Raw genomic sequence first — 26,734 nt, 5'->3', positions numbered from 1 at the left:
GAGAAAATGGGGAAAAGGGAAGACATGAAGGCCAAAGGAGAGGGAGGAAATGAACAGCAGCAGATAGTCAAGGAGGGAGATCCCATGCAGTGACATTACAGGGAATTACCCAACATGTTACTGTGATGTCCTTCAGGAACAGCAGCAAATAATGATGTGCACATTTTCTTTCAGTGCTTTTTAGGGAAGAAAATATGCAGAGGCCTTCAATGGTGACTTCTAGTGTAAAGTGATGAGTGTGTGTTCTCACCCTGTGGACAGGCTCAGAGGTCTTCTCCACTACCTCATCTGTCCTAGCGGGCGGGTCAAGCACTTGAACTTGGCTGTCCCCTGTGTTACCAAAGCTGAAGATAAGGTTGACCGTGCCCCCTAAAGAGGGACTGCTGGCCTCTTTGAGGACCACAACAGAGGGTTTGGGAGATTCTGGGGAGGAGGTCTCACTGCCCCTTGATCCGATGCTCTTCATGAGTTCATACCAGTCCTCTGCCTGCTTCTCATCCTGCTGCTCAGCTTGTGTGGATGGCAGGACTGCTTCATTTGGTTTGTCTTCATCTGAGGTGATGACTAGGGACTGATGGGACTCGTAAGACTCCAGGTCAGGGGCTAGACTCTATAAGGGAAGCCATGGAGAGGACAATAAACAAATATTCACAGTGCACACTTACTTAATCAGCACAACTAATGTTTCAAAACTCTGCCCCTACAGGAAACAACTTTCTGCTCATTTACCTCTGTTAATGGGGAGCACATTGTGGCTTCAGAGTAAATGTTATCTTGTGAAGACTCCTGTCTACTCTTCTTGTGAAGCCACTGTTGTTTCTGAGCTCTCCAGTGCACCGAAATCCATCCGAGCATACTCCGCAGTTCCTCCATGCGCTCTCTTACCTGCAAGACATTACTCAGGTTTTGTAAAAGCATAAAGAAAATGATAATTCTAACAATGTATTCAAAGATCACAGAGGTATACGTGTAACCCTGCTCACCATCTGAGTGAGGTGGTGTTCTTTATCCAAAAGGTTTCTTCCTGTGGCCGCCAGCTCGTCAAACTCGTCAAACTTTTGCTCAATCTGCATATCCAGCTCTGCAGCCAAGGGCCTCTGCCCGTCTTTTCCAAGATGCAAGGCGATATCTGAGAAAATGCACGACCTGGTGTCTTCTGTCCATGAGCTATGCGGAGGAGAGGGGGTGGGTTAGGCAATGAACAGGGCTGTGAGAAAAGCCATACATTCACAAAACATGAGAATGGCCAGACTCTCTCTCTCTGATAGGACAGACATTCATCGCCTTGTCACACTCAGCCCGGGAAAGTTACGCTGACCTCTTCAGCACATCTTAAATTATACATTTCACCAGAGACCTTTGCTTGACAACGAGGAACATCCTGTTCTTTACTCGCAAAGATATTGTAATGCGCAGATGTTCTCAGAGAGTGGATTACGAAAGAGCGTCTGGCTCCGAAAGAGGTCACAACACCCCCACCCCTGCTTACATCATGGCGAGGTAGCTCCTGAAGAAGTCCTGAAGCTGCACAAACTCTTGCAGACGTGATTTGTTCTCTGTCACACTCATTCCCAGCTCTGTCCACGCCTGCAGCGTTGCCTGGATCTTGGCCCCGAGTACATGCACTCGCTCTGGGCACAGCTCCTCCAGTCGAGAAGCCTGGTCCTCCATCTCCTTTACTTCCTCTCTGATGACTTCATAGTCAATCTGTGGAGAATCACAATAAAAATCTATCATCTCTCATCATTCTTGGTATTGCTCAGACAGCCGGTACCAATTGTATCTCTGCCTATGACTTCATCCCCATAGATTTATGCATATTATTCAGCAAGAGACCCATATGGTCTGCATATGGCCTGCCACGCTATAGTAAGCTAGCAATCTTGACCACTTTTTTCTGCATTTGACGAGGCAGTAATTAATAGTGTTGAGGGTTCTCTGGGAGCAATACTTTTTAACGTTTCTCAGCTACAGTAAGCCTCAATAACACTGAGAAGTGGATGCCTGTTTCCTGACGGCACAGTTATTTCAGTTTGGGAGATTAAGTCATTTCTGTTCTTCAATGGTATCAAGTCCAGACAGCTGTGTGTGCGTGTGATAAACATAACACTGCCCAAAAATGACTCACACAGAACTTTACCATCCCAACCTCACATCTCCAACCCCGTGACCCCCGGACGCATATACACACCCCATCAGATTTACTCACAAACACACACACGCACACACATTTGAGAGCTAACAGAACGGTGACTCACACAACCATAAATAAATATCCTGTGTGAATAATAAACTTTTGCACGCTCTGTGTGTGTATATGTGTGATTGCACGGTGCGGTTTATATAATAAATTAAACACAGCACAACGGGGTGGGTTGGCCCCTTTTTTAGATGTGAGAAAATCTGGCACAACAGGAAACAGATTGTGGAACAATGTGTTGGAGGCGAGTGCGAGAAAGAGAGGGGGGCTTCCCCTTTTTCACTGCGCCAAACAGAGGTCCAAGTCAATGGAATGGAATACTGGATCATATTAGCACCAGTGAATCATTTTATATGTTTACACCATAATCACAACATGGGCCGGCATCTCCCTCTCACCTCCAGGTGGTCCTGCTTCTCCTGCAGAGCCTCCAGGCCGCAGCGGTCTGGCTCACACTGGACGGCCATGTCTGTCTCCTTCTCCAGGATGTCCAGGCTGAGCTCCTTGCTGCAGCACAGACACTCCTCCACGCGCACAGCCAGCCTGGCATGCTAGTGTAGCGCAAAGTCATCATGAGTACTCGTAGGATGTCATTAAGTCATTATACTTCACTATGTAATATTTGTTTTCCAATGAGAGCCACATTGCAAATTAGTGTTAAAAAATGGTGTCATGGAGTCTCCTCCGGGCATGTGTGTATTTACTATTTTGACATGTGTACTGCTTTTTTACCTTAAATCGAATTAACAAAAAAACACTCATGCAGGGGGGGAGTGGTGCCTCATTTGGGGCCTATTAAACAACATAGCCACAGACAAAAGCGAACCAGATGTGGCTCTATTGGTTTGTGCAGCTGTTTGTGACAAATGTAGAGGGACTTAAAGACTTTTTAGCATCATCTAAGATCAAAATAACGTAACCATAGTGGCCACTAGCTGTAAAATCTAAAGACTCCACTGACTTGTAACAGTTCAATAAAAATAAACACAGTCTCATCTCTTTACCTTGCTCAGCAGCTCCTGGATAGCTTGGTCATGACTCTGCGACCGGCCTCTTTCTCTCACGGTGTCATTCAGCATCTCCACAGCCTCTCGTAGTTCCTCCACAGGGTCACCCATGCTTTCTATCAGGGGCTCTCCACTGCTGTTGCTTTGGAGCTCCAGCATGGCAGGAGCTGAAGAAATCTCACTGTGGAGAGGCTGTTTTGTACAAAGAAAGGGTTGTTAATGATATGAACTATTTGACTGGTGTGACAGGGGACATTATCATTAAAAAGGTTCTACTCACTGAAATTATAAAAACATATGACAAGTGATATAGAGCCATGCAGAGAGTATGTGTCCAATTTTTAAAATATTCTCTATATATTTCTATATTTCTGCTGCTACCCCAAAAACAGAAATATCTATGCCCAGAAATGGTTTTTCCATTACTCTGAATAATCCACACTTTCAACCAAGAGGGGACCAGTTTTTTGGAAGAAAGTAGTTCTTAAGAGGCATAGTCGAGTTTGCGAATTATTCAAATTAGTCAGGAAATTTCTGGAAAGACACATTTCTGCTGAATTTTAAAATGTAATATTTTAATACTTTGGCATCATAAAATGAAATTCAGCTCTACTGGCACACTGAGCTGTGTCTCACCTGGCCCAGGCTGTACTGGCTACCATTAAGCTCCTGGCTCTCCTCCAGCTCCACGCGCTCCAGGAACTCCGTCAGCATTCGGGTGTCCTGCAACTCGGAGCTCTGCTGGGTCAGGGCACTTTGGACACGATGGTACCTGGGGAACACATCATTTTTAAACTACCAGCTACACCTTTAAATGTCATCCATATCCACATATACAACCCTGCATCCTTCAGTAGGGCCACATGACACAGGCCACAAGCAGCATAGGGAGTGCATTTTTTTTCATGCTAGAAGGCTGTTTATATTATTTTTCATGTGTCACATAAACATATCCAGTACTTCAGAGCATGAAGGTACCCTGTGCGTGCAGAGTTTATATTTGAGATGGTAAAGGGAGCAATTTGAAAGGGTTTTTTTTTCCAGAATAAATGAGCCTTAAGCTGCTTGTATGCAGTGATAAATAATGACATCAGCCCAACTGCTTTACAGCTGTTTAGTGAAAGCTTCTACCTGCATCAATGGTCCCTCAGACTGCACAAGTGTCTATCCCTGCCCCATCTAACACCCCCACCCTGGAAACACTTAAACTGAGCCCCTTTCCGTGTCTTTATTTGCTTTGGTCAGTGTGGTGTTCTTTACAGAGTCTGACCTTGTGTTAATAGGCATAGGTACGTCTAGTAAACCAGCCAACATCATAAGTTTTACTGAGTCCATGGCAACAACCTGTCTTTTGAGGGCCAAGCGACGAGAGAGGCGTCATCTGAAAACATGGAATGGGTGACTCTGACACACACTGACAAGCTGTGCATGTCAGGACTGTGGGGTAGACCTCACTAAGTGCTGCATGAATCACAAATGAATAAACTCGAGCCTTGCAAAGAATGAGCACATGGAGAAAACGTTTTGCCAGATCACAGAAAAAAAGCTACTTATGGATATATATTTTTGTGGTTTATGAGCTGAAATTGTTTGTTTTAAATACAAACTGGGGGTTTTCTGAATAAACTCTTCCATGTTGGATTTAAGAAATGGCAAGCCTAAACCTGTGACCTCTCGGAAACACTGACAAAATTCTTACTTTATTTCCTGACCACAGTGACAAGCTAAACCACCAGGGTAGAGTCTGATTGTTTGAAGCCATAACATGAGTCTTCTATGATGAGAGACGCCAGGGGGTTACACCTGACCTGTCCCTCGTGTCCTCTGAAAAAACTCACTTTCTTTCCACCTCCTCCATACGTGCTGGCAAGCCTCGTGTATGTGGGTGACTGTGGCCGTGGAGGCGGTCAACCTCTTGCCTGAGAGCGCTGAGCTCCAGGCTGCGTGCTGCCACCTCTTTCTCCAGCAGACAGCTTTCCCTCTCAGCCATGCTCATTGTTTCAGGGTCACCAGCTAGCAAAGACTCCTTCATGGAAAGCTCCACGGACTCCAGCCAGGCCTCCAGGCTGCCCAGGGCCTGGAGCACTTTCACAACCTTTACAGTAGAAAAACAGAGAATCAGAGAGTTTATGGGAGAGGCGCAGAATAAGCTCAGTGAGATTTTCCTGCTGCAACTTGCGAGTGATTTAGTTCATTGCGAAAACAACCAGAGGTGAAGTATTATACAGAAAAGACAATAATGGGTGAATTATTGTCATTAATCTGGGTGGATTTACAGCTGTTTTTCATCCTATAATTGAATTATATGGCGCCGTAATTTATATTCTTTGGATTAGTCGACCATAAATTTTGGGGGAAATACCTTGCAGTCTCTGCCAATTAAGCTGGTAAAGATGAAAGTAAATGAGTGTCTAAACATGTGTGTATGGGAACAGCTCAGGCACTGGGCCAGCCTAAAGCTTCTTACAATGAGAGAACTGATCCAGAATCATCTGTCATAACCATAAATTTCCCCTATAACTTCAGAGGTAAGTAACTTGCCTCTGTAATACTTAAGAGGAGTGCCTGTTATGAGACATTTTATGAATCTTACCCTAAAACCCAGTTCCTCTGAGGCTTGCAGAAACACAGCATTCCTCTGGTGCCTCCTCCGCAGCTCTTCCCACAGGACCTCCAGCTGGCTGAGGAACTCCTCGATCTTGGAACTGCCTGGGTGCTGTGCACGGACCAGCCCGCGGCCCTCCTGAGGACGGGGTGTTAAACCGATGAGATCATGTGATGACTAAGGACTGGGATTTATGTTGCGAAATGTAAACCTAATCTGAAGCTTTAGGTAACTTAAGCTGTCTCAGACAAAATGTCTGCTCGTTATTTGATTAATACACCAACAATTTCATTTAAGGCATTCATCCAAAGCTTTTGTTTGCAGAGAGACTGTAAATGTGACGGGGTAGTCTTAGCTTACCCTTTTGACCACCTCTATCCTGGCTCTGTTGGTGAGAATTTCTTGTTCGAGAGCATGTTGGCACCTCCTGGCTGATTCCAGCCCCTCAACACTGGCTATTGAACACACCTGCGTGGCCATGGACACATTGTCTTTCAACCAGGACAGAGTCTGAGACGTAGAGGGGAGACAAATATGGAGAAGGAAAGGGTTTAAGAGATGTACAGTTAAAAATGATTAGCAGATCACGGAACAAGAGAGATGACATTTAGCTGAGCCACAGGAAACACAGGGACCAGGATCCAGGTGATTTTGCCCATCCTGACCTTTACATCCATCCAGCATTCAAAGAAAAGACAATCAGAACAATTACTGGAAATAAGTAAATGGCGGCATACCAGTGACGTTTAAAGACATGACAAGTTGGTCTCGTTTAAAAATGTGTGGCTGGTTACAAGAAAATGGTGAACAAATTAGTACAAATGCAGTGCTGACTTTACATAATAATACATTTTGAGTTTGTTGTCATAGGATTTTATACAAGATGAAGCATGTTTGTTTCAATCTCATGGTCTGTACAATATACAGACAGTTTTGAAAAGTGATATTTGATTGGAAAAGGAAATGGAGGTGTGCCTGGCAGGGGTCAAGTCACCTTGTCAGCAGACACGGTGAACTTCTGGAGCTGTATGTGAAGCTGTGGGTGGCCTCGCGGGGCAGCAGCAAGCTTCGGCTCAACTCTGAGCTTCCTGCTGCAAAGAAAACACAGACATGTGACTCCAATTATGACTTACATAAAGACCACTCATTATGTAAGTCACAGAGAGAGAGAGCCAGACTGAAAGGTCACCTTTCCCCCTTCAATTGATGTCTGACGATGACATCATTTGCACAGGCCGAGCCATCTCCCATGGGTGAAGAGGTGTGGTTCACTGATTGCTGCTCCTGGCTTTGGCAGCTCGCTGTTCTCCTACCACTCCCACATTCAAGGGTACTCTGTGGACAAAAGACAACAAGTCTCTGTTGGAAAGTCCAAAAGATCAGCAGCATGACATCTGAGTAATGTTTTGCTTTTCCTGTCAGCTGTCCACCGAATAAATGTTGAGTGGATGCATAAACATCTCAGATGGAGGATTTCATGCTGTGAGCAGTGAGTAGACAATGAGGCTGTAGCTCATTGCTAGTGGGAATGTAACAACGTGGCTGGATGCTGGACAACATGGAGAGCTGCCCAGGATAGAGTAAAGTCTCCCCTAGAAATGACACAAAGCATACTTACATACAAAGGTTTCTTATTCTCAGTGAAATACCCCAGGCCAGACCAAAGTTAGAAGCTGTTTTTTGTCTTTGACAGCATCAAAGTTTAGAATAAAAATATTAAAAATGGCAGAAAAGGTTTAAATGAATTATAATTGCTTTATGAATGAACACATTGAGAATAACAAGGTTGCCAACATGTGCTACACCACTCGGATGACTAAAAAGAACCATTGCAGTTAGAAATACAACCCTTTCTCAAATCCCCTATTCCCAACTCTCATTAAATGGCAGCCATGTTTTTTCAGACTCAGATACTGATTTTCATGGCTATCCACTCACACTCTGTTCAGGACTATGCAGTGGAGTTTTTTGTAAGGTCAGTGCCAGAGCTGTAGACCTTGTCTATGTGCAGAAATATATTAAAGACGTCAACAGCCATTAAGCCTATTTTACAACCATGTGAGTACTTCAAGGGTTGGCCAAAGGACTCTGCAGCAAGGTTTCAAATGAGGGCTACATGTATCTGAATGGGATATCCTGATAGTGGGGCCTTTCATCACCTGCAATCCACTGGAAAAAGGCTGTCTAACAATGAAGTACAATAGCATCCTTAGAGATATTATTTATTCAAATGTATGTTGTTCTTTTTTGTATGGCATGTAGGCTATTTGTATTTTATACTTTGGAACCAAGGTCCTACTTGATTTAACTACCAAAACTGGTTGGCATGATCATGAAATAATAACTTATAATAACACTAATGCAGACATTTCATAGCCAAACTGTAAAAAAAAAAAAAAAAAAAAAAAAAAAAAAGCAGATCATGCTGTGTTGATTGTCTTACATAATATGATGTATTTTACATATGCCAATAAAAACAGTTCTGGCAGAAGTAAAGGCCCTGTAACAATCAGCAAGGCAAATATGCATTTGTCAGTGCTTTCACGTTAACAAATGCTGAATTTACACGACAGCCAAAAAGCAAAAAAAACAGCCATTAATAATAGTGTTTTATAGAGCAGCTTTGATTTAACCACGTTATTTTCTGACTGGGCTTATAGAAGAAGTGAATCAGACAGCTGCAGAAAAGTGTCACCTCCAACATTTTGCGAGAGATGCAGGAAATTGAAGGGGTCTAACATAATTTACTAACACGCCAGTCAATTTATAGGCTGAGTCTGACTTTCAAAAAGGCGCATTATCGTCCCTTTGATGTGTTAAAACTGCAGAACTAACAAACTAGTGTGATTCATTTGACAGGGTTGATAACCATCGCTGACATCAACTCCCTCGATATTTGCTTCTGTCCTTCATACTTCACAGTGGCTTCCACTGTAAACAACTCCTGCAGTGCACTCAACATCCTGTTCTGCCATATGAAAAAAAAAAACTCAGCCACAGCCAAAAAATAGCCTTTTTCATACTTTGTTATGTCTTATTCAATGGTATTCTGTGTTTTTAGGCCTCATCCAATCACCTCCTATTTCAGCATACTTCTCCCTATCTAGGTACGGTTGATTCTTATCTGTTTTCTACTGATCTCCTCTTCCCCTGTGTGTCTTTCTGCAATGTGCTATGAGGTGATGTCAGCCAAGAACTATCACTTAGCACCAAGCCCATCTGGTCTGCAGCTCCAGCATCTGGCTACAATTAGCCAGAGAAACAGACGATAGCCATGTTTACCTTCAGAAACAAGAGGCCATACTACTGCTAACACTGGCTCCATTGCAACAGAATCATAGACAATGACGTATAGATTATTACGTATACACACATACAGACACTAAAACCTTTACATTTACCTTTAATCATCTGAGTTCAATTGCACCAGAGAGGGAAGAAAAAAGAGAAACAAAGTGAGTATGTGTGCACCACGCACACGTGTCAGCACATACACTGACAATACTGAAAGCACATATGTAAATGTCTCAGAGACGCTACCAGCCCACAGACCTGTGCAGCTGCATCTGGCACCCTTAAACATACTGTAATCAATTCAGCACACCCAGGAGCTGGAGTTAAAGCGCTACAAAAGTATGCGACAAATTACTTTTACAGTTTGACTGGTGGTTGTGTCTGGCACTGAGTTTGGCCTTTGGGGCTCCAGGGTTTTGTTCAGATTGTCTTATTAATTCTCCATAAAGAGTTAACGAGTGGTGCTCCCACAGACAGTGCACCAAGGTAACTCCCAATGCAATAAACACAACTAACTGCTGTGAGAGGGCTCAGGACAACCATGTCAACAAGATCAGTGCCTGCTAAGAGAAACAACTGGCCATCGTTTGCTGGCCTGATGGGTCCCTGTCACAGGTGGTGAGGCCACAGGGCCAATGAGAGACTAAAAGCACGAGCAGGGAAATAAACTGAACCTGAAAAACAGGGAGAATGGAAAGAGTGAAGTTTTCTCTCCTCAACCTACTTTCTCACTGGGCAAAATGAGGCCAGAGACTCAGCAGGGACTTCACAAGAGCTCAGGGTCCAAAAGATGACAGGACCACTGCATTATGCCTCTGGGCTGAACAGACAGTAAATAGCCACTGTGCATTCACTTACAGCTTGTAAAGAGATTTAATGTACATCCTTAAATGCCTAAATATAAACATAATTACTGGTTTTTAACATACCACACACTTAGGTTACTGGATACTCCTCTTCCAAGAGACGCTAACAGTGTTTCAGCAGTCGAACTACTATAGGAGCATCCACATGTTCAATAAAGTGCAGGTTGGCCTCCAAGAATGTCTTGTCTGAGGAATCCACATGCTCTACAGATTATCCACTCACCCTGGACTGACCTGCCATCTAATAATATAGTATTAATCCAATGACTGTATACTTTTGTTAGAGCAGTTGAAAGCCAAGATATTATTCTACCATAAAGCGAAAGGATATGAAAACTATTAGGATTTTGGGTCGGAGGGAAAGGCTTATTTGCTCTGGCCCACCGTCCAACCATGATGTACAGTCACGGCTTGACATTTTTCATTGAAACTTAGGGAATTCTTGTGCCAGGGTAAATAACACCTCTCAAAGCTCTTCCTGTGACTCCTACAGGGCAATATTCATAATATTTGCAGAACCAGGTTCCTCTCAGGAGATAGAGAAGAGTGGTTGAAAAATACGGCGCTATGTTATAAATGTGTTTTATCCATTGAAACATTGGTCCTTGAGTTTCAGAGCCCCGCTGGGTTATATCCTAACCAACCAATCCCAGACTGCTTCTGGGACATCAGACGATATTATGAAGTGCAACTAACTAGCTGGTACGATGGAAAACCAGCAGCATGTTTGGCGCCAAGACTAAACTGCTGCTCTACATCACATCTGACAGATGCCAAAAATACAGTTATTTAGGAAAAGCCTTCTCAAATTGTAAATCAGCTATTTTCCAAACCAAAGGACAAAGTGCGTCACTCCCTGTGGCCACAGATGTCGTAAGACAGGGAGAGGATGAACTCATCTTTCACCAGAACTGATGGCGTTGTTCTCTCCCAGCTGGGAGCCACAACGTGGTCACTCCAGTAATAGAACAAAATACCAAAGCTACTTACCACACAGCCTTTCAGACGATTCTGCTCTTCTTTCACCTCTTTTCCCATGATCCTTTGTGTCTCCATTCCCACATTGCCCTGGGGTTCGCGGGCCGGTGTCAGGGGGTCAGCATCTTCCCTGGTGAAAGTGGAACCAGTGGGAGGGAGTGTGGTCCTGTCACTCCTGCAGAATGGGCAGAACAGGAGGTTATTGCGGTGCTGACAGGGGGTCTTTAGAGCCCCACAGTGAACTCCAATTATGGGTTTGAAGTTTTCTACCAGTGTTTGTGTTATTTGGTTTAAATAGCCATGAAACACAGCTGATAAGACTGACGAGATGATGTAATATTTGGAACTAAAGATAGCCCGCCGACATGAGAGGCTCACAGCCTGAGAAATATTTGGAAAGCAGGAGATGTTGGAGATGGATGTCAGAACTGTGAACTCCAGTTACTCCTGACCTTATTTATTATTATGAGCATGGAAAATGTTCAATCCTTCTTTGCCTAGGCAGAGTATAAGGATTGCAATGATTCTCTGTCCAGCACTTTGATCCAGTGACTGATCATGCTGATATAAAACCTGATGTGAATATTCATGAATCCTAATCACATTAATGACCTCTCGTCTAAAGCAACCATAACTAAAAATCAAATGGGCAGATGGTCTTGAAAGTTACTGAACACATAAATGCTTCCCAGATGATTACCCTTCACATTTTGGACAGTAACCAAAAAAATGCCACATATTTCACTATGCATGCATCATGTAACCAATTTCAGTTATTCAGTGTGGACCACGATGCACAATCAATGTGTCATTTATTGTATATTAGTTTACATATTAGCACAACATTTAGTCAACATTTGGCAGCACAGTACTCATTAAGTATTGGTCAACAGATCATAAGTGCAAATTACTTTTCCTTTAGCAAAAAAGTCATATGATATAAAAGCCTGGATCACCATTGCAGGCTATTAAAGTAACAATACATTTGTTTTTACTAATGCTGTAAAAAATTACAAAAATACTCCTGTAAACGCTTTTTATCTGAGATTGAGCAGACAGTTTCAGGTGATGGCAGGATTTTAAGAGTGAGATGAGAACACACCGTGTTGCCAACTTGACTTTTTGAGCAAAGCCATTATTCACTCACTACAGTAATCAAACACATGGGGAAATTCCAAAGCAGTGCAGAAAACTTAAAATTATAAACTAAAAAGTGGGTGGTGATTGATGCTCTGTGTGGTTGTCGGTCTCTAGGCATCCAGACAGACCAGTCCTTCACTCTGCTTATAATTTTTCATTGATTCAAACCCAAATTAAACAAGGCTAATCAGGAGCGAGAGAAAAACCTTTATACAAAACTAATTTTTACTGGGAAAACGTTTTTTAGGTTTTGCCAGAGCAGACTTTTAATGTAGGAGACCAGTAGAGTAGTAACAGAAAAATACAGTTCCAGCTCAGTGGGAAACCTTCGGTGCTCCAATTACTGAATGAAACGATGCATGTATTCACAGGGCCACCATAGTTGTCGGTGTTATCCATTGCTGGCTGTCTTACCTGAAAACCTTCTGAAGAAGCGCCCAGCAGTCCTTCACTTCACTCTGTTTCTGTGTGACACCGGCAGCCAGGGCAGGGTGCAGATTAGACAGCTGGGACACGCTCACATCTAGCATCTACCACACACAGGCCTGTAGGTTAGGTAGAGAAGCTTTCTGCAACACACTTTCAGGATCTGACCAAAGGGTACTGTTTTAGTGATGAAATGTTTTTTCCTACCATGATTTGACTGGCGATGTCACGTATTTCCCTGTCTCCGAAGCTGTCCAACTCTTTGGAGGCAGATATGCTTTTTTTCTAAAATAAATTATACGTATTAATATTGGAATTTCAATGCAAATCTCAAATCTAATTGGAAAATTAAGAATTAAGCTGCCAGGGAATTTTACCATGTTATTAATGGCAAACAATGTATTATCAGCCTGCTGGTAGAATGAGGACACCTCCAGTGCAAGCTGGAGATTTTCATGGTAGTTTTTCAGATGAGACTGGACCTTCAGCCACCTATGCACACAGCATATGACAGCACAAGCACGTTAGGTCTTCAATTTATCATTAGATTAAAGATGTTTCATGCTGCATACATTTTCATCTCAGTTTAAGGGACACAGCATACATTTTATTGATGTGTTTCCTCTTGCTGGAGATGTTTTTGCCATCTGTCTTCCCTTGTTTCTCCAGTTTTAGGGCCAAGTGGTTGATCTCCTCGTGGAGGTTTCTGTATAGCTGCTCATCCTGCAGGGAAACAGAGGAACACAATCCAACTAAAACCTCAGCTGTCTTTGCCATACATCCTGGGACACAAATTACAGTCAGCCATAGATAAATGCCTGGTAAACCTCTACAAAAGTGTAATATAAAACATAAACATGCGGAAATGTGTATATATTTTTTACCCAAAGAATGTCGTTAAGTATGTGTAATGTTTTTATCAATGCTTTTTTAATAGATCCCTGTACTTTATAATGCTCACCTGTTTCAGATCTAAAATTCTTCTGGTCAGCTGCATTTTGTCGACATTTTCCCCCAGGACATTTACCAGAGACTGTTCCTCTTCCTGCTGGCACACATAAAAGTCAGTGTTTATAGCCCCCCATTTGTCAGGAACCCAACTATTATTCCTTTCTTAGAGGCACCGGGATTATACCACATTATCCCTACTACCAAGGAGGATGCTAAACAGAAATAGCCCTCAGCATGAGGAGAAAAACTTTGAACTTGATACTACTGCACAGAGGAAAGGATGAGTGGAACTAAATGGAGAATACTGTCCCCCCTAGGGATGAATGTTTTATAGACTTCATAAGAAATATCCTCCATTACATTCCCACAGGTCCATTATCAATCATCAGTTCTCTTGTGCCAGACACAGACATGAACAGAGAAATAAACACAGGCCTAAAACGCTTGAGATGATTGCTTTTTGATAATGACAGGCAGATGTTTTACACTGGTGAATATACACAAACAAGAGCTGTCTTCAGGATACTGAGCTAATTTCCTGTATTAGCAAGCCAATTATTTCGACAACTGTTGATTAAAGCAGTCTGTCCACTTGTATTTGTCTCTGGGGCAACTGTTTTTGGTGTTAATTGTTCATTGGTTGTAGTAGTAGTAGTATCATTAATTATGATAATAATAATGATATCATCACTATCAATCACCAAAATAAAATAAAATAAATGTATTGCCTATGGTTCAGCAAAATTTACAAGGATGAACATTTTACCTTCTCTTTAATCCATGCCTCCAGCTTGTCCACCTTTTTGTTGAACTCCTGCAGGTTCTTGGCTCCACCAAGGGCCTTCGTCTGATTGGCAGCTGTCTGTTTTAGGGTCTGCCATTGGTCCCTGAGCTGGCTGAGCTGCTTCTTCACAAGGTCAGAGGTGGGATTCAGCTTGCAGATCAACTGCTCACCCATCTTTTTAATTAGAGAGGAACATAAAGACAGTGTTCATTGGTGTAGGGCAGGCAGAGCAACCAGACTAACGCAGAACAGTGGCTGAGTACATTTGACACCTCCAGTTTGTCAGAGTCATTAGGTGCCAGTCGCCTGCATAAATGTTGGAAACTTGCCATTAATTTCTTGGATAAACCTTTGAAAAATCTCCTGGTTCTGCCTCTGGCTTTCCTGGGCTGTCTGAGTGTCAGGGGAGGTTAATTATCAGCAATGTACCATTTCCAAACATTTTCTCCTGAGGGAGAAAGTATAAACTGGCTTGACAGAGCCGTCTGGAACACTGAGGGTCTGCTTTTCTCTCTGGTCGAATGGAAAGGCCTATAAGACCATTATGTTATGTGTTATGCGACCTGACAGACTCTTTTAGCACCAAAGACAGAGATTAATGATTGCATTCAGATCTCCATTACCTGTTAAAAAGTTCAAATAAACATTTCATTTTGGATGTGCTTGCTCTGGTAACATGGTAATATTTCAGTTAGTTTCCAGACTCATGTTACTTCATTTTCTTACCTGGTTGAGTTGAATTAGGGTATTCTCAAAGTCTTTGAGGTCTCTCTGAAGTGTCTGCGAGGCTTCTTCCCAGTCCTGCAGGGGGCAGCGCTGAATATTACAGCCATCCTTCAGGTCCTGAAGCTTGCCTTTGATCCATGCCTCTGCCTACATCCCAAACAGACACATAGACACAAATGATTCAGATATGCAGTGCATTCTGTGCAGCATGCTGGGTCATTTATGTCTGTTTATAGACCTGTTTCAGTTGCTTGATTTGTTTTTATTTTAGAGATTTAATTTGGCTCATTCCAATTTAGTTTTGGACATTTTGTTTTAAAATGAATTGCTCAAGTGAAAGGTATTTATAGAAGAGATAAATGTATCTATATGGATCCATAATACACATGGAAATGTGGTACAGTTACAATCCAATTTTTTGTGTGTTTTTAATTAAATTAATCCTGAACTTTAATATTGAACGTTCATGTAACCTGTTGATTGTTTGAGTTCTGCTGTGTGATCTGCCAAGTTGGTAATTTAGTGGTAAATACAGCACTTTTTCGGCTCATCGGGAGAGCAAACAGGCCACATTTTCTTCCATAACTTCAAGTAATGTGGAGCTTCAGACACATGAAGAACAGCTCTTTGTTCTCTAATGTCATGTTAAGCAGAGCAGAAGTTTCTCTTGGCAAGTGTCTGGACTCCATTGCATAAGGCTTTGTCTTGTGGAGCTGCCTTCTGGCAACATCTTTATGCAGCGAGAACTCCACACCAGGTGGCCATGGTAAGAAACTGTTGGAAAGTGTATGTTTGTTTGCTATAAAGCAACCGGTGTGGAAGTCAGTGACCCACTCAAGTCACAATGATCGAATGGAGAAATAAATCAGGTCAGGGCCTTCCATTTCTCTGCTTGATCCTAAATGACTCATGCAACTGATAAAAACAGCAGAACTTGATTTTTCACAGCGTTGCTTTCTTATACTATGCAGAATGACAAGTTAACCACACAAATAAGCCATTACAACATTACATCAACACGTTATTTCCAAGGAATCGAATATGACTGACATTAAATAACAGACTCTACAGCAACCCGTCTCTTGAATTAATAAAACATCAAGACCGCACATGACACGGCAACTAAACAACTCTTTGCTCTAGATTAAAATGTGATGTCACTTCTCCTCAGAGAGGCAGGTCATTAACTTTACAAGGCCCCTGGGGCGGCGGAGGTATTTCTGGGTTGAACAGAAGGAAAAGAGCTTGACAAAACAGGCCTGCCCCTATCTCCTCACACCAGCTCCCATGGCATATACTGACCTCATACAGGAAGTCTATGATTCCCTTGTTTCTTCCTGTTCACTCTCCACAACAATGGTCTGTTTATCAAAATGTACAGTTGGGCTTTAGTCTAGCCATGAAGAATAGACAGCTAATGCATGCAGTTCAGACTGTGTCACTGCTCCTGATTTTATGTGAAAAATATGTGGCCACACACAGGAAATCAGATCTGCAGTCAACACAGAACATATCTTACAACAAACTCCATCTTTTGCTGATTATAATCTGAAAGCATAAAGCATTCTATTTCAGACTGCTTTTCATTTCTGCAAGCTTCAGCTGAACCTAATTTTAGCATTTTAAATGAACATCAAAGACAAGGGAGCATATTTCAACTCATTATAAAATGTTGACCAATAAGCCACATTTTTAACCTCTCTACACAACCTGGCCCTGAAATGACAGTGGGAGTGTAAGTTTCTATAATTTCTCTATAATGGAAGTGAGATGGTGAAAGGCGAGATGTTTTGCAGAGCAGCCTCGGAGACACATGGCGTGTTTCTCCATGTGGTGACCTGCTTTGCTCCCCAAGCTTGAAACATTAGGGGCCTTTAAAAGTCTCTCTCTGGAAAGCTCACTTCCACTCCGATGTACTGTAATACTGTAATAACACATTTTCATCAGCGATAGCAGTCAACCAAATCTCCATAAAACAAGCAGGTCCCCAGATATCAAAAACCTCAAACTATTTAAAGTACATTCTCAAATGAAGTTCAAATTTTAAAAAAGCTGTTTCCTCTGAACGCAAAAGAAATGCGAGCTCCACTTTAGAGCAAAGGGCTGCTAAGCTTGTTAACATTAACGATGTGCTATGGAGTTGTTTTCAACACAGACATACATCATATGTTTCCCTCAGCTGCCACATCCTAAATTAATTTCTTATTACTGGAAGTAAACAGCCTATCACTTGGATAGTCTGCTCAACAGAGCAAAATGTCCCTCCACCGAACTCATTTCAAAATGTCCTTGTATGCCGGGCTGGACGCAGCGATGAGATAACACAACCAGTTGTGCTGCTTGGCTGAGTCTCTCTGGGCCATAGGCGTGAAGAGATGGAGCCAAACAATGATCTCATCCCTAAATAATTGCTTCACTTGTGGCGGTTTCCCCTCCCTCTCTTCCCTCAGCCAAACACAGCTCATACAGTTCTTGGGACAAAATAAGAACCAGTACATATTTTGTTCTCCTCTGCGAGTCATGCGACAGGCAGCTTCCATTCTGATTTCATCTCAACAACACAACTTGTTGCCTTTGAGATAAACCAAACCCAGCTTCTTTCCATTTAGCGTCTTTACATCAGTAGTGCTGAGAGAAAATGATTTAAAATATCTCTCTTTGTAACATTTGCATATTCTGGAAAAGTTTAGAAGAAAAAGCACACTCTCCTCAAACATGTATTTATTTCTAATTACATGAGGGAAGACAGAAAAGTAAAAAGAGTGCAGTGACTTTTCATGAACAGGGATTTTTAGTGGATTTGTTTAGTATGCATGCTACATTTTACCTGCAGCACTTCCTTGTTGAAGAGAGAGTTGCGCTGAGTGAAGCAGTCACTCTGGGACGTAACAGCTGCAGACCCCTCGCTCTGTGTGTGTAAATGACTTTCTTTCCTCTCAGCCTCCTTCCTCTGCGATTCAGGCACTGAAATCTGTGTGAGCACAAAGCACAAACACAGAGTTGAAAACAAATGATGGCAATTTAACTGCATCATTAGCTTTTTTTAAATAAACAAAATCTTATCTTCCAATGATGGTTGGCTCTGATAAAAAAAACCTTTAAGACGGAGGTGCAGCTCCCCAGCCATAACTACCTCACAGACAGATGCTGCTGAGGTATCCATTCACGTTGATTACACATCTTTATTACCATCCAGACATTACAAACATGTGTCAAACTGGCCCCAAGGTCCCTTTGAACAAAAACCTACTGTCAGCACTACGTGAGATGAAATGAACACGTCTGGCACAACTCCCCTAATGGACGACCATTCCTGTTGCTCCAATCAGGAAACATCTGGGCACATGAAGGAAGCAGTAACGGATAAATTCTTGGATGTCTTCCTTTTTTTTTTTTTTTGTAACATGTAAACATATCACCTTTAAAGGACTTTGGTAGATCAGGTTCATTCTTTCATACCTGAGCAGGTAAAGGCACCACCTCATTCTCAATTGTAATTACAACCATTTTTAGCCATCTGCATGAATAATATATAAGAGGAGCAAAAGTAATGTATTGTTGTGGTTATACAGGAAGGAATGATGCAGATGAGAACTGTACTTTTTTTGTCTTTAAGGGGAAATGAGGCCATTGCTGTGTCAGTGTGTTATTATTACCAGCCTTCACCAGAACTTCAGCAAGCCTTTTTCTTTTGTTAACATCTTCCCTCCCTGACCTCATGTTTTCCAGTGAGCCCTGCCTCTGCTGTAACAGAGCACTTCATCCACACACACACACACACACACACACACACACACACACACACACACACACACACACACACACACACACACACACTCAGGACTTCGACAAGGAACAGGCCAAATCCAACAGCCCCACTGATTTTAAACAACATCCTACAATACACGTACACCATGATGGTTATTTCTTACATGAATTACAGCTTAACAAGAGGGAACAAAAGGGGTATTTGTCGGGGGACACGTTGCTCCTATAACTCGTCCCCTCCTCTGTGTGACTTTGCTCCAAATATATAATATAATAAAAACTGTTTAAGTTTGGCTGAAACACATCATGACTTCACTTCCTAAACTCCGGGAGATTCATGGAGTCCACAGCTGGCTACAAAGACCCCACTGCGTCACAACAAAACAACACTTTTCCTACAGCCTCAATAACACGGTTATAGGAAAAACAGCATCATCTTTAAAAAGAAAAAAACACCACCTAAAATTACTCATTTTCAACATGATATGACAGGCTTTAAAAAAAAAAAAAAAAACTCATATTAAACAAACCGAAACTCGTTTTATTTTCTTCCTTCTTATAAAACTGCTATCATTTCTAGCAGTTGAACTTGCTAAGCATCTTCTTACCTGTTGGGATTTCTCTCCGTTCAGTTTCGTACTGGTTTGTTCCTGCATGGCTTGATATTCATCACTGCTGTCTTTTCTGAGTAAAACCTAAAAGGGTAACATGAAGTTAAATGAGCGCTAAATAAGCTGTAAATTCAATTAACGAGCTCAAAGAAAAGCGGACAACTGCAATTAGCATATTAGACACGCTAACGTTTGGCTTTGGATGTGCTGGAGGTGTGTATGAAAAATATATTCAACTACAATATTGTTACATATAGACAAGTTTATAAGTATCTCTAACTTACTACAAGACTGTCCTTTCTGTTCGGAAACATTTATCAACTAATATGTTAGAAAAGATATGTAAAGATATACTATTATAACTTTTAAAATACAAAATAATTAAATTACTGAGTAAACAGAGTTAAAAGCTCTTCAGGTAGGTAGCCTATATTTGTAAATATGACTGTAAAACTGGATAAATTGTAATAATTGTATAAAACTGTATGTATAAATTCAGAAAAATACATATGTGCTGAGTTTGAGGTTCATTTTTCAGTACTTCTCTTGAGTTAAAAATGTGGATTCATCATGTCAGAGAACTAAAAACATACTAAAAACATACTTTACATTCAGTAACAATGGAAATTACCGAAATTGTGTCTAAATGACATATATTCCATATTTTTCAGTAAAATTAAACTTTTAATAAATGCTTTTGAGATACTTAGTTGTTAAATTTGCATAGTTTCATTAGTAAAGAGGGGTTTCTACCTTGAATTGAGAACTGGGTTTATTCTCACAGCTTACTCCCACAATCCTGGGTAAAGGTGGATCTGATGTGCTGGTGATGTTGTTGTTGTTATTGTTGTTCTCAGATGTGGACCCTGTGACTGAGAGCTGTGGTGGTCCGACTGACACCTTGTCCTCTGATCGTTCTTTACTCCCAGAGATTGTGATCTTCTTGATGGATCTGGAAACAGCAGATGGAGAGGCGACGTTCTGGTTCAGGTGGTCCTCAGCTGCCATGTCCTCCTGGTTACATTCCGCAGGGGCTACTTGCTTGGCAATGGGTGAGACAAGGCAGGGGCCATGTGCACATACCTGCGATCGACTGAGGTAGAGCGAGTTCAGGTTGTGCTGTAATGTGCAGTTATCTAGACTCTGGCTCTGCAAATAACTTTCTGCAAAGTCCTGGCATTTTGGTACAGCAGGGACAGACAGCCTTGTCCCAATGGTGAAGGGCTGTACCTTCCTTACAATACTTTCAGACATGGCCAGTGTCCTGATAAGAAAACAAAATATTTTGGAGTCCAAATGAGCATTGAAAAAAAAAGTCTCTCACATCCCTTTGTACACACTCCTCACTCACCAGTTCTGCTTGTACGGTCTCTGTTCAACAGGCGAGTGAGAGTTTAACTGAACGTGTCGGGAGAGCTCAGTTTTCCACCTTCTTGTGCATGTTGAGAATGCACATCACACAGCCCAGGATGGCTTCCTTGGACTCCTGGGATCGAAGACGGTCCCAGACGTGGCGCAGCGCTGTGCCAAGGTGGGCAGCGCCTGTAGAGAGGCTTCTTCTGAGGAACTGTGCCACTGAGCTTGCCAGTCTGCTACTGAGGAGCCTGATAACCAGGGACCGCAGCAAGATGAAAACTGCTGGCATGCTGCCTGACTGCTGCGCAAAAAAACTCTTGAAAAAAAAAGAAAGCTCGAAAAAGGAGGGAGAAAGCAGAGGGTTGGTTAAGAGAGGGGATGAAGTCACCACCTCTCCACTCACTCTCTCTCTCTCTCTCTCTCTCTCTCTCTCTCTCTCTCTCTCTCTCTCTCTCTTTCTCTCTCTCGCTCGCTCGCTCTCCCTTTCTCTCTGTCAGAAAGCAGCAGAGCGGAGAGGGGGCTGTAAAGCCTGGCTGTCAAAACTTCCCCTCTGAACCCGAACAGAAAATCTGCTCAGATAAGAGGCGAGGAGTAATGGAGTCAGCGGGAGACACCTCTGTCAGACCTCTTCAATCACAGCTTATCCTCTATGAGGTAATATCCCCAGCTGAAACACACTCACACCCACAAAAGCCTCTACCTACCCCTGCACAGGAACAAATCTAGCCCTGAGGTGTTCTGCTCTGTCCCGGCAAGATATAACAACAAAAAAAAGTCTTCTGAAGGGAGCAGGTTTTTTTTTTTTTAAATCCAAAGTGGTCTGCTGAAATGTGTGGAGAGAATAAGCTTCAGATGCTCACGTGAGCTCCGTCTGTCCAGGAATGAGAATGTTGTCTGCAGCTCAGAGCCTCCCCTTTCCCCATCAGCCAGGAGCAGTTGTCACACAGGTTACAGCTGAATCGAACAGAGCAGCCCTGTCGCCCCTTCTCCTTAAACCTAAGAACTGCTGGCATGACAAGTGTGAGGGGCAAATAACAGTCAAGCAGATGATGACCCCTACCACTCCTTGATGGTGGCTAGGGTTCAACGGAGCACATGTTGGGGTGACTGATTGGAATGGCAGGGGTGGCATGTGTATGTCAAGGGAGCGGGGATTACTGAGGAGGGCAGACAGCAGTGAAAATATTTGCAGGGAGGAGACGGGAGAATCTGCCTTGACGGGTGAAAGCTTTGCCAAAAAAGGAACTCTCACTCTTCATTCTTCTGCCCTCTGACTTGACCCCAGCACCTGGTCTAATGGCTCTCAGGGCCAGTTCAGCCTCTCACAACAAAACCTATTTGATACAATGAAGTGGAGTGGAATTACATTACATATAGAGATAGAAACATTAAAGAAATGTATTTATTTATGGGCAACAGTCGCTCAGCGGGGCACCATATGACAGAGGTAGCCCTGGAGTCGACATGGTTAATGATGCTTTTAAAAGTGCTCTGGTTTCATGATGAAGTCATCTAAGGAAGAGTTTTAATGTGTTCCAGCTTGAAATCAGAGATAAATTCTGCATAGGCTGGGTGGTGTTCACAGAAGGTTGGATGGGTGGAGTTCAAGGGGTTTGGCTAACTTTAAAATGTCATTTCCTCATATTGCAGGGTGAGTAGCTCTAAAAGTGTGCAATTTATGCGTGCGGTCAGCACACTGCGTGACTGTGACACCATATGCTGAAATGTCGGTTATGTTCAGTCAGAACATTTGGAAAAGCGGTTGATTCTTTTTAATTTAGCACAATTATTTGTTGGGAAGGAAAATATACACACGTCTTTTTGCAAGTCATGTTGCATAAAAGCAAACAAGTCCACATGTAACAGAGCTGTTACTAAGGATTTCCATTCTGCAGCTTAGTTTATTATACAACTTGAAGCAGGAAATAAATGATCCATAACAGATTTAAAGTATCGTCTCTAACCTTGACTGCATGACATTTACACCAAACTGATTTACACAACTTTCAAAAAACTCAGACAAGATAAAACTCATAAGACTATCATTTGCATCCACATTTAATAGATAATATTGGTTTATCTTCCCCATAAATGACAAAAACAAGAAGAATTTTGTATAATATAGTATTTTGTAGTCTATCCCTTTTACTAGCTCAACAGTTTTAGTTTCCGCCCTCTTTGCAAAACTTTCATTTCTATATAATGTACATGAAGCATCCTATTTTGGAGGAATGCTTTCATATTGTTGAATTAGAAACATCATACATGAGTTAGCAATGATTCATTTAAGCTACAAAGAGCGTAAAACTCACCAGAGGTAAATACACTTTGGCATTATGGAAACAAGATGATCTCAGTGTAAAGACTGGATTCAGGAGGAACAGTTACCAACTCTTTTCAAAGTTCAACCAGCACTTGTAAAGCTTTCTAATTAAAAAATGTATGTTGTTGTATTAGACTAAGAGGCACTGGTAATTTTTAAATTTGGAAATACTGTAATGCTTAGCTTAGCAAATTGCCTACTGGGTCCAGCTCATTAACTTAAAGCACGACATGAGAGTGGTATCAATCCTCTCAGTCATCCTCCAAGTTTCCACAAACATTGTGAACAAAGTAACATTGTATAAAATCATGAAAGATTTGCAAAAAAAAAAAAAAAATGTTTTTCTTATCTCCTCAATTAAACTTGTAAACTTGAATTTAAGTGAAATTGATACATTTCCTCCTGCAGGCTTAGAACTGAAAGCCTTGTGTGAATAGCCTGTTTTAACCTGTAAACATTTATAAAGGATGGAAAGTTGTTTGCTCACAGAGTCACTGTCAGGTTAGATTTGAACCAGGTGTCCCACCTTTGCCAACCCAGTCAGATTAGGCTACTGTAACACCTTCCTTATGTTGTTTACCCTGGAAGTCCCCCCTCCTCCTTCCCCACAGTTTTCATTCACATCTTGTACGACTGTGCTGCCCACATCCGTTACAAATAACTTAAACCTCAGCCTTGATCTCAAAGCTCTTTATTTGTGCCATCTTCCTTTATTGGCATCTTTGTGGAAAGGATTTTAAAGGCAGGCTGCTTCTGGCCTGATGGCTGATATCATTGCCTCCCAAGATGATAATAAAAACCTGATGCTTTCTCACCACAGGCCTGGTTGGTAAACCCTCGTTAGATATACTCCATTTTATTAGAGTTAGTAAGTACAACTTGGACGACTTGTTCAAGTGGTGATGTCACCAAGACTGCCCGCATGAAAGCAGAGTGATAGCTGCGGCGGAGGAGAGAATATGCATGGGAGCTAGAGGGGGTCTGTACTTTTCCACTTGGTGTATGTCATCACAAAGGCATGATCGGCCTGCTGGTCAAGTTTCAGCACAGATAAGATAAAGGTTTTTGTTCTGGATCATGATCAGAAAAGAAAAGATTTGAAGTTTTGCAGTTGGTTGAAATGAAAGGACTAGAAAATAAAACGATTGACTTCATATGTTCATAATCTAATGTCAGGCCTGATTGGCCCTGTCAACATTGGACACTTTATCAGTTTAACATTTACATCAAAAAAACATCATTGATCAATTTAAGTTTAATTCAAACTTACTTCTTAGCTCATTAAAGTCAAGTCTCTGTTTGTTTGTTCTGTAGTTACAGCTAAACGCTGTTTATTAGTGGAAATGTAGGTCTAGATTACCAACAAAATGTAATCATTTGTCCCATGGCCCAAAATCCTATTTTTCAGTTTTTACAAGCAGAACAGATGGAGCATAAATAGCTCAAACATTAAGTCTTTGGCAAAGTATTAAAGCAACACCAGCACAGCTACTTTTTACTTTAAGTAGAAAGAACAACATAGACTAAAGAGGAGGTTGTTTTCCCTGTTAAACTTGTGAGTGACGATGAAACACAAAACTACAAGGCAGCGGGGCACAGCGCCATTGAAATTGTGAAGTCATACATTTGTTCTAATGCTTATCTGTCGATCTAAATAACTTCAAATTCCTTTGTTCTGAGCTCACATGTCTGAGCCCACATCTTGACAATGACCTAGCCTCTTTCAGATGGGTCGCCTATGGGCTTTTGTACTTCAGCCACAGAGGCAAAGACACGATATTAACAATGAAATGATTTGTGCTTGAACAGAACAACATGACAGCTGCACTTTAATATAAACACATTATGAAAGCCACGATTCATCTTTTACTGCATGATGTTCACATGGGTTTTGCCCACCCCCAAATCTCTTTGGCTGGAGCATAGAATAAGTTGCAACATAATTTATGACATAACTTCAATCAAATCCTCTTAAAAACAGAAAAGTTTCAGCCTAAAAACTTGTCAGCTAAAACCCAAATCCTTTCATCATTGATTTAATACAGAAATAATTGTGTCTCTTAGTATTGAAGCTCACCTGAGGCTATTTGACCTAATGAGACTGCATGCTTCATAGCTTACGTTCACACACACACCTGTGGTATGCCATCCTTCTGAACATGTTCACTCTTATCACACTCGACTGTTGGATGACATCACATGCAATAAAATGCCATCTTAGTCATTGTTTAGAGTGCCAGGTTAGTCACATGGCAGGAGGAGGCAAGCAGAGACAAATATACACCATGACGCATATATTTGCTTTATTCTACTGGAAGGGCTTTGTTCTCATTTGGATTTTTTAAATATATCTCCTCTTCTTAAATATGGCTTGCCAGGAATAGTTCAGCATTTTGGGAAAACACCCTTATTTGCTTTCTTGATGAGAGTTAAATAACAAGATTAAAACCTCTCCCATGTCTGTACGGTAAATGTGACAATTCAGCCAGCAGCTGGTTTGGTTAGCTTAGCTTAGCACATAGTCAGGAAACAAGATGAAACAGCTAGATAGACTATGTTCAAAAGTCACAAAATATGCCTTGCACCACCTCTAACGCTCTAAAACGCTTGACATCTTAGATCTAGTTTGTTTAATTCATACCAAAACCAAAGTGTAAAAATGACACATTGTGGAACTATTTCTTGGCTGATTGCAGTGAATTCTTGGAATTTTGTCATCACTGTGAGGAAAAGCAATTTGTAAGAAGAAACATATGAGATATAATGTGTTAATTAGTGAAGGGATTCTGGTTTGCCTGTTTTTATGCCAGTCTTTTTGCTAAACTAAGCTAACGGCTGCTGGCTGTAGCTTCATATTTATCCTACAGACATGAAAGTTATATCAATCTTCGCATCTGGGTAAGAAATTAAATTAGCATATTCTGAAATCGTCAAACTGTTCCTTTAACTGTAAATATGCTGATCCATCATCAATAATACCATGACAGGGGTTTAATGGTACCATAATGTGCACAGTTCGACTCATAGCTGTTCAACTCCTGCTGTTTCCCGCCTTTCTCTTCTGACCGGCAAATAAAATGGCAAAATGCAAAAGAAAAAAAAGACAAATAGTGCCATGATGTCTGACCTCCTCCTGCTGCTTCCTCAATGCAGCCACAACCTGTAATATTTATTCTGTTCTATTTGTAGCTTTGGCAGCAGGGTGAGTACAAATAGGTGAGTAGAAACAGTGTCTATATTATATCTTTGTATCAGAAAGTATGTTAAACTAAGGGCAGGAGTCAGACTTGGCTTTAAGACAAAGGGAGTCTTTGTTTGGACTCAAGCTTCCTAAATGGGTTTCTCGTCCTGCTTTACCAATTGGCCATGACACCAGAGAAATACATCAGGCAGGGAAGTTTTAAAACATTGGGATTTAGGAAAAACTCATAAGTGTAAGATCAAAAGATTTTTTTTTTTAAAGTTGATCATTCAAAGTCAACATTCACACTTGTACAATAAGTCAATGAACAGGTCAGCAAAGAAATTTATAGATAATCAAAAGTATCCATTTCACAGTTTGTGTTCCTACTTCTGCACTGGGGGCTGATGAAGTATTAGGCTCACTGGGAACTAATATGTTTTTCTTGGCTGTGCTAGAACAGGGTTAGAATTCAAAGAATACATTGTTTTTATTTCATTGATTCATAGTTATTTAAA

General features: G+C 41.6%; 2 protein-coding genes across 2 annotated transcripts in view; both read right to left on the bottom strand.

The window, feature by feature from the left end:
* LOC133992195 (uncharacterized) overlaps positions 1–20,657 on the bottom strand; it is a 28,403-nt gene extending 7,746 nt beyond the window's left edge. Inside the window, exons 1-23 of the mRNA XM_062430906.1 lie at positions 20,110–20,657; positions 19,354–19,440; positions 17,805–17,948; positions 14,978–15,124; positions 14,234–14,425; positions 13,478–13,564; positions 13,121–13,239; positions 12,894–13,008; positions 12,724–12,801; positions 12,505–12,620; positions 10,963–11,125; positions 7,002–7,147; positions 6,807–6,903; positions 6,173–6,322; positions 5,801–5,950; positions 5,046–5,302; positions 3,844–3,979; positions 3,205–3,399; positions 2,599–2,751; positions 1,490–1,707; positions 984–1,167; positions 730–885; positions 251–610 (exon numbers count right to left, since the gene is read on the bottom strand). Of these exons, the coding sequence (XP_062286890.1) occupies positions 251–610; positions 730–885; positions 984–1,167; positions 1,490–1,707; positions 2,599–2,751; positions 3,205–3,399; positions 3,844–3,979; positions 5,046–5,302; positions 5,801–5,950; positions 6,173–6,322; positions 6,807–6,903; positions 7,002–7,147; positions 10,963–11,125; positions 12,505–12,620; positions 12,724–12,801; positions 12,894–13,008; positions 13,121–13,239; positions 13,478–13,564; positions 14,234–14,425; positions 14,978–15,124; positions 17,805–17,948; positions 19,354–19,440; positions 20,110–20,610 (3,951 nt within the window). The 5' untranslated portion in view covers positions 20,611–20,657. The remainder of the gene's footprint in view (positions 1–250; positions 611–729; positions 886–983; positions 1,168–1,489; positions 1,708–2,598; positions 2,752–3,204; positions 3,400–3,843; positions 3,980–5,045; positions 5,303–5,800; positions 5,951–6,172; positions 6,323–6,806; positions 6,904–7,001; positions 7,148–10,962; positions 11,126–12,504; positions 12,621–12,723; positions 12,802–12,893; positions 13,009–13,120; positions 13,240–13,477; positions 13,565–14,233; positions 14,426–14,977; positions 15,125–17,804; positions 17,949–19,353; positions 19,441–20,109) is intronic.
* Positions 20,658–20,727: 70 nt separating this feature from the next.
* LOC133992196 (protein myomixer-like) lies at positions 20,728–21,001 on the bottom strand. The gene has a single exon (XM_062430907.1). The coding sequence runs from the start codon at positions 20,999–21,001 to the stop codon at positions 20,774–20,776; it is 228 nt and encodes a 75-aa protein (XP_062286891.1). The 3' UTR covers positions 20,728–20,773.
* Between the last annotated feature and the right edge of the window lie 5,733 nt (positions 21,002–26,734).

This window comes from Scomber scombrus, chromosome 12, assembly GCF_963691925.1.
Source record: "Scomber scombrus chromosome 12, fScoSco1.1, whole genome shotgun sequence".
Classification (NCBI taxonomy): Eukaryota; Metazoa; Chordata; class Actinopteri; order Scombriformes; family Scombridae; genus Scomber; species Scomber scombrus.
Note: the sequence above shows the minus strand (reverse complement) of the source record. Positions and strands in the feature narration are given on the sequence as shown.

What these genes read in the sequence shown, in the direction of transcription:
- LOC133992196 (XM_062430907.1), bottom strand. Translation starts at nt 21,001, where the DNA reads ATGCCAGCAGTTTTCATCTTGCTGCGGTCCCTGGTTATCAGGCTCCTC.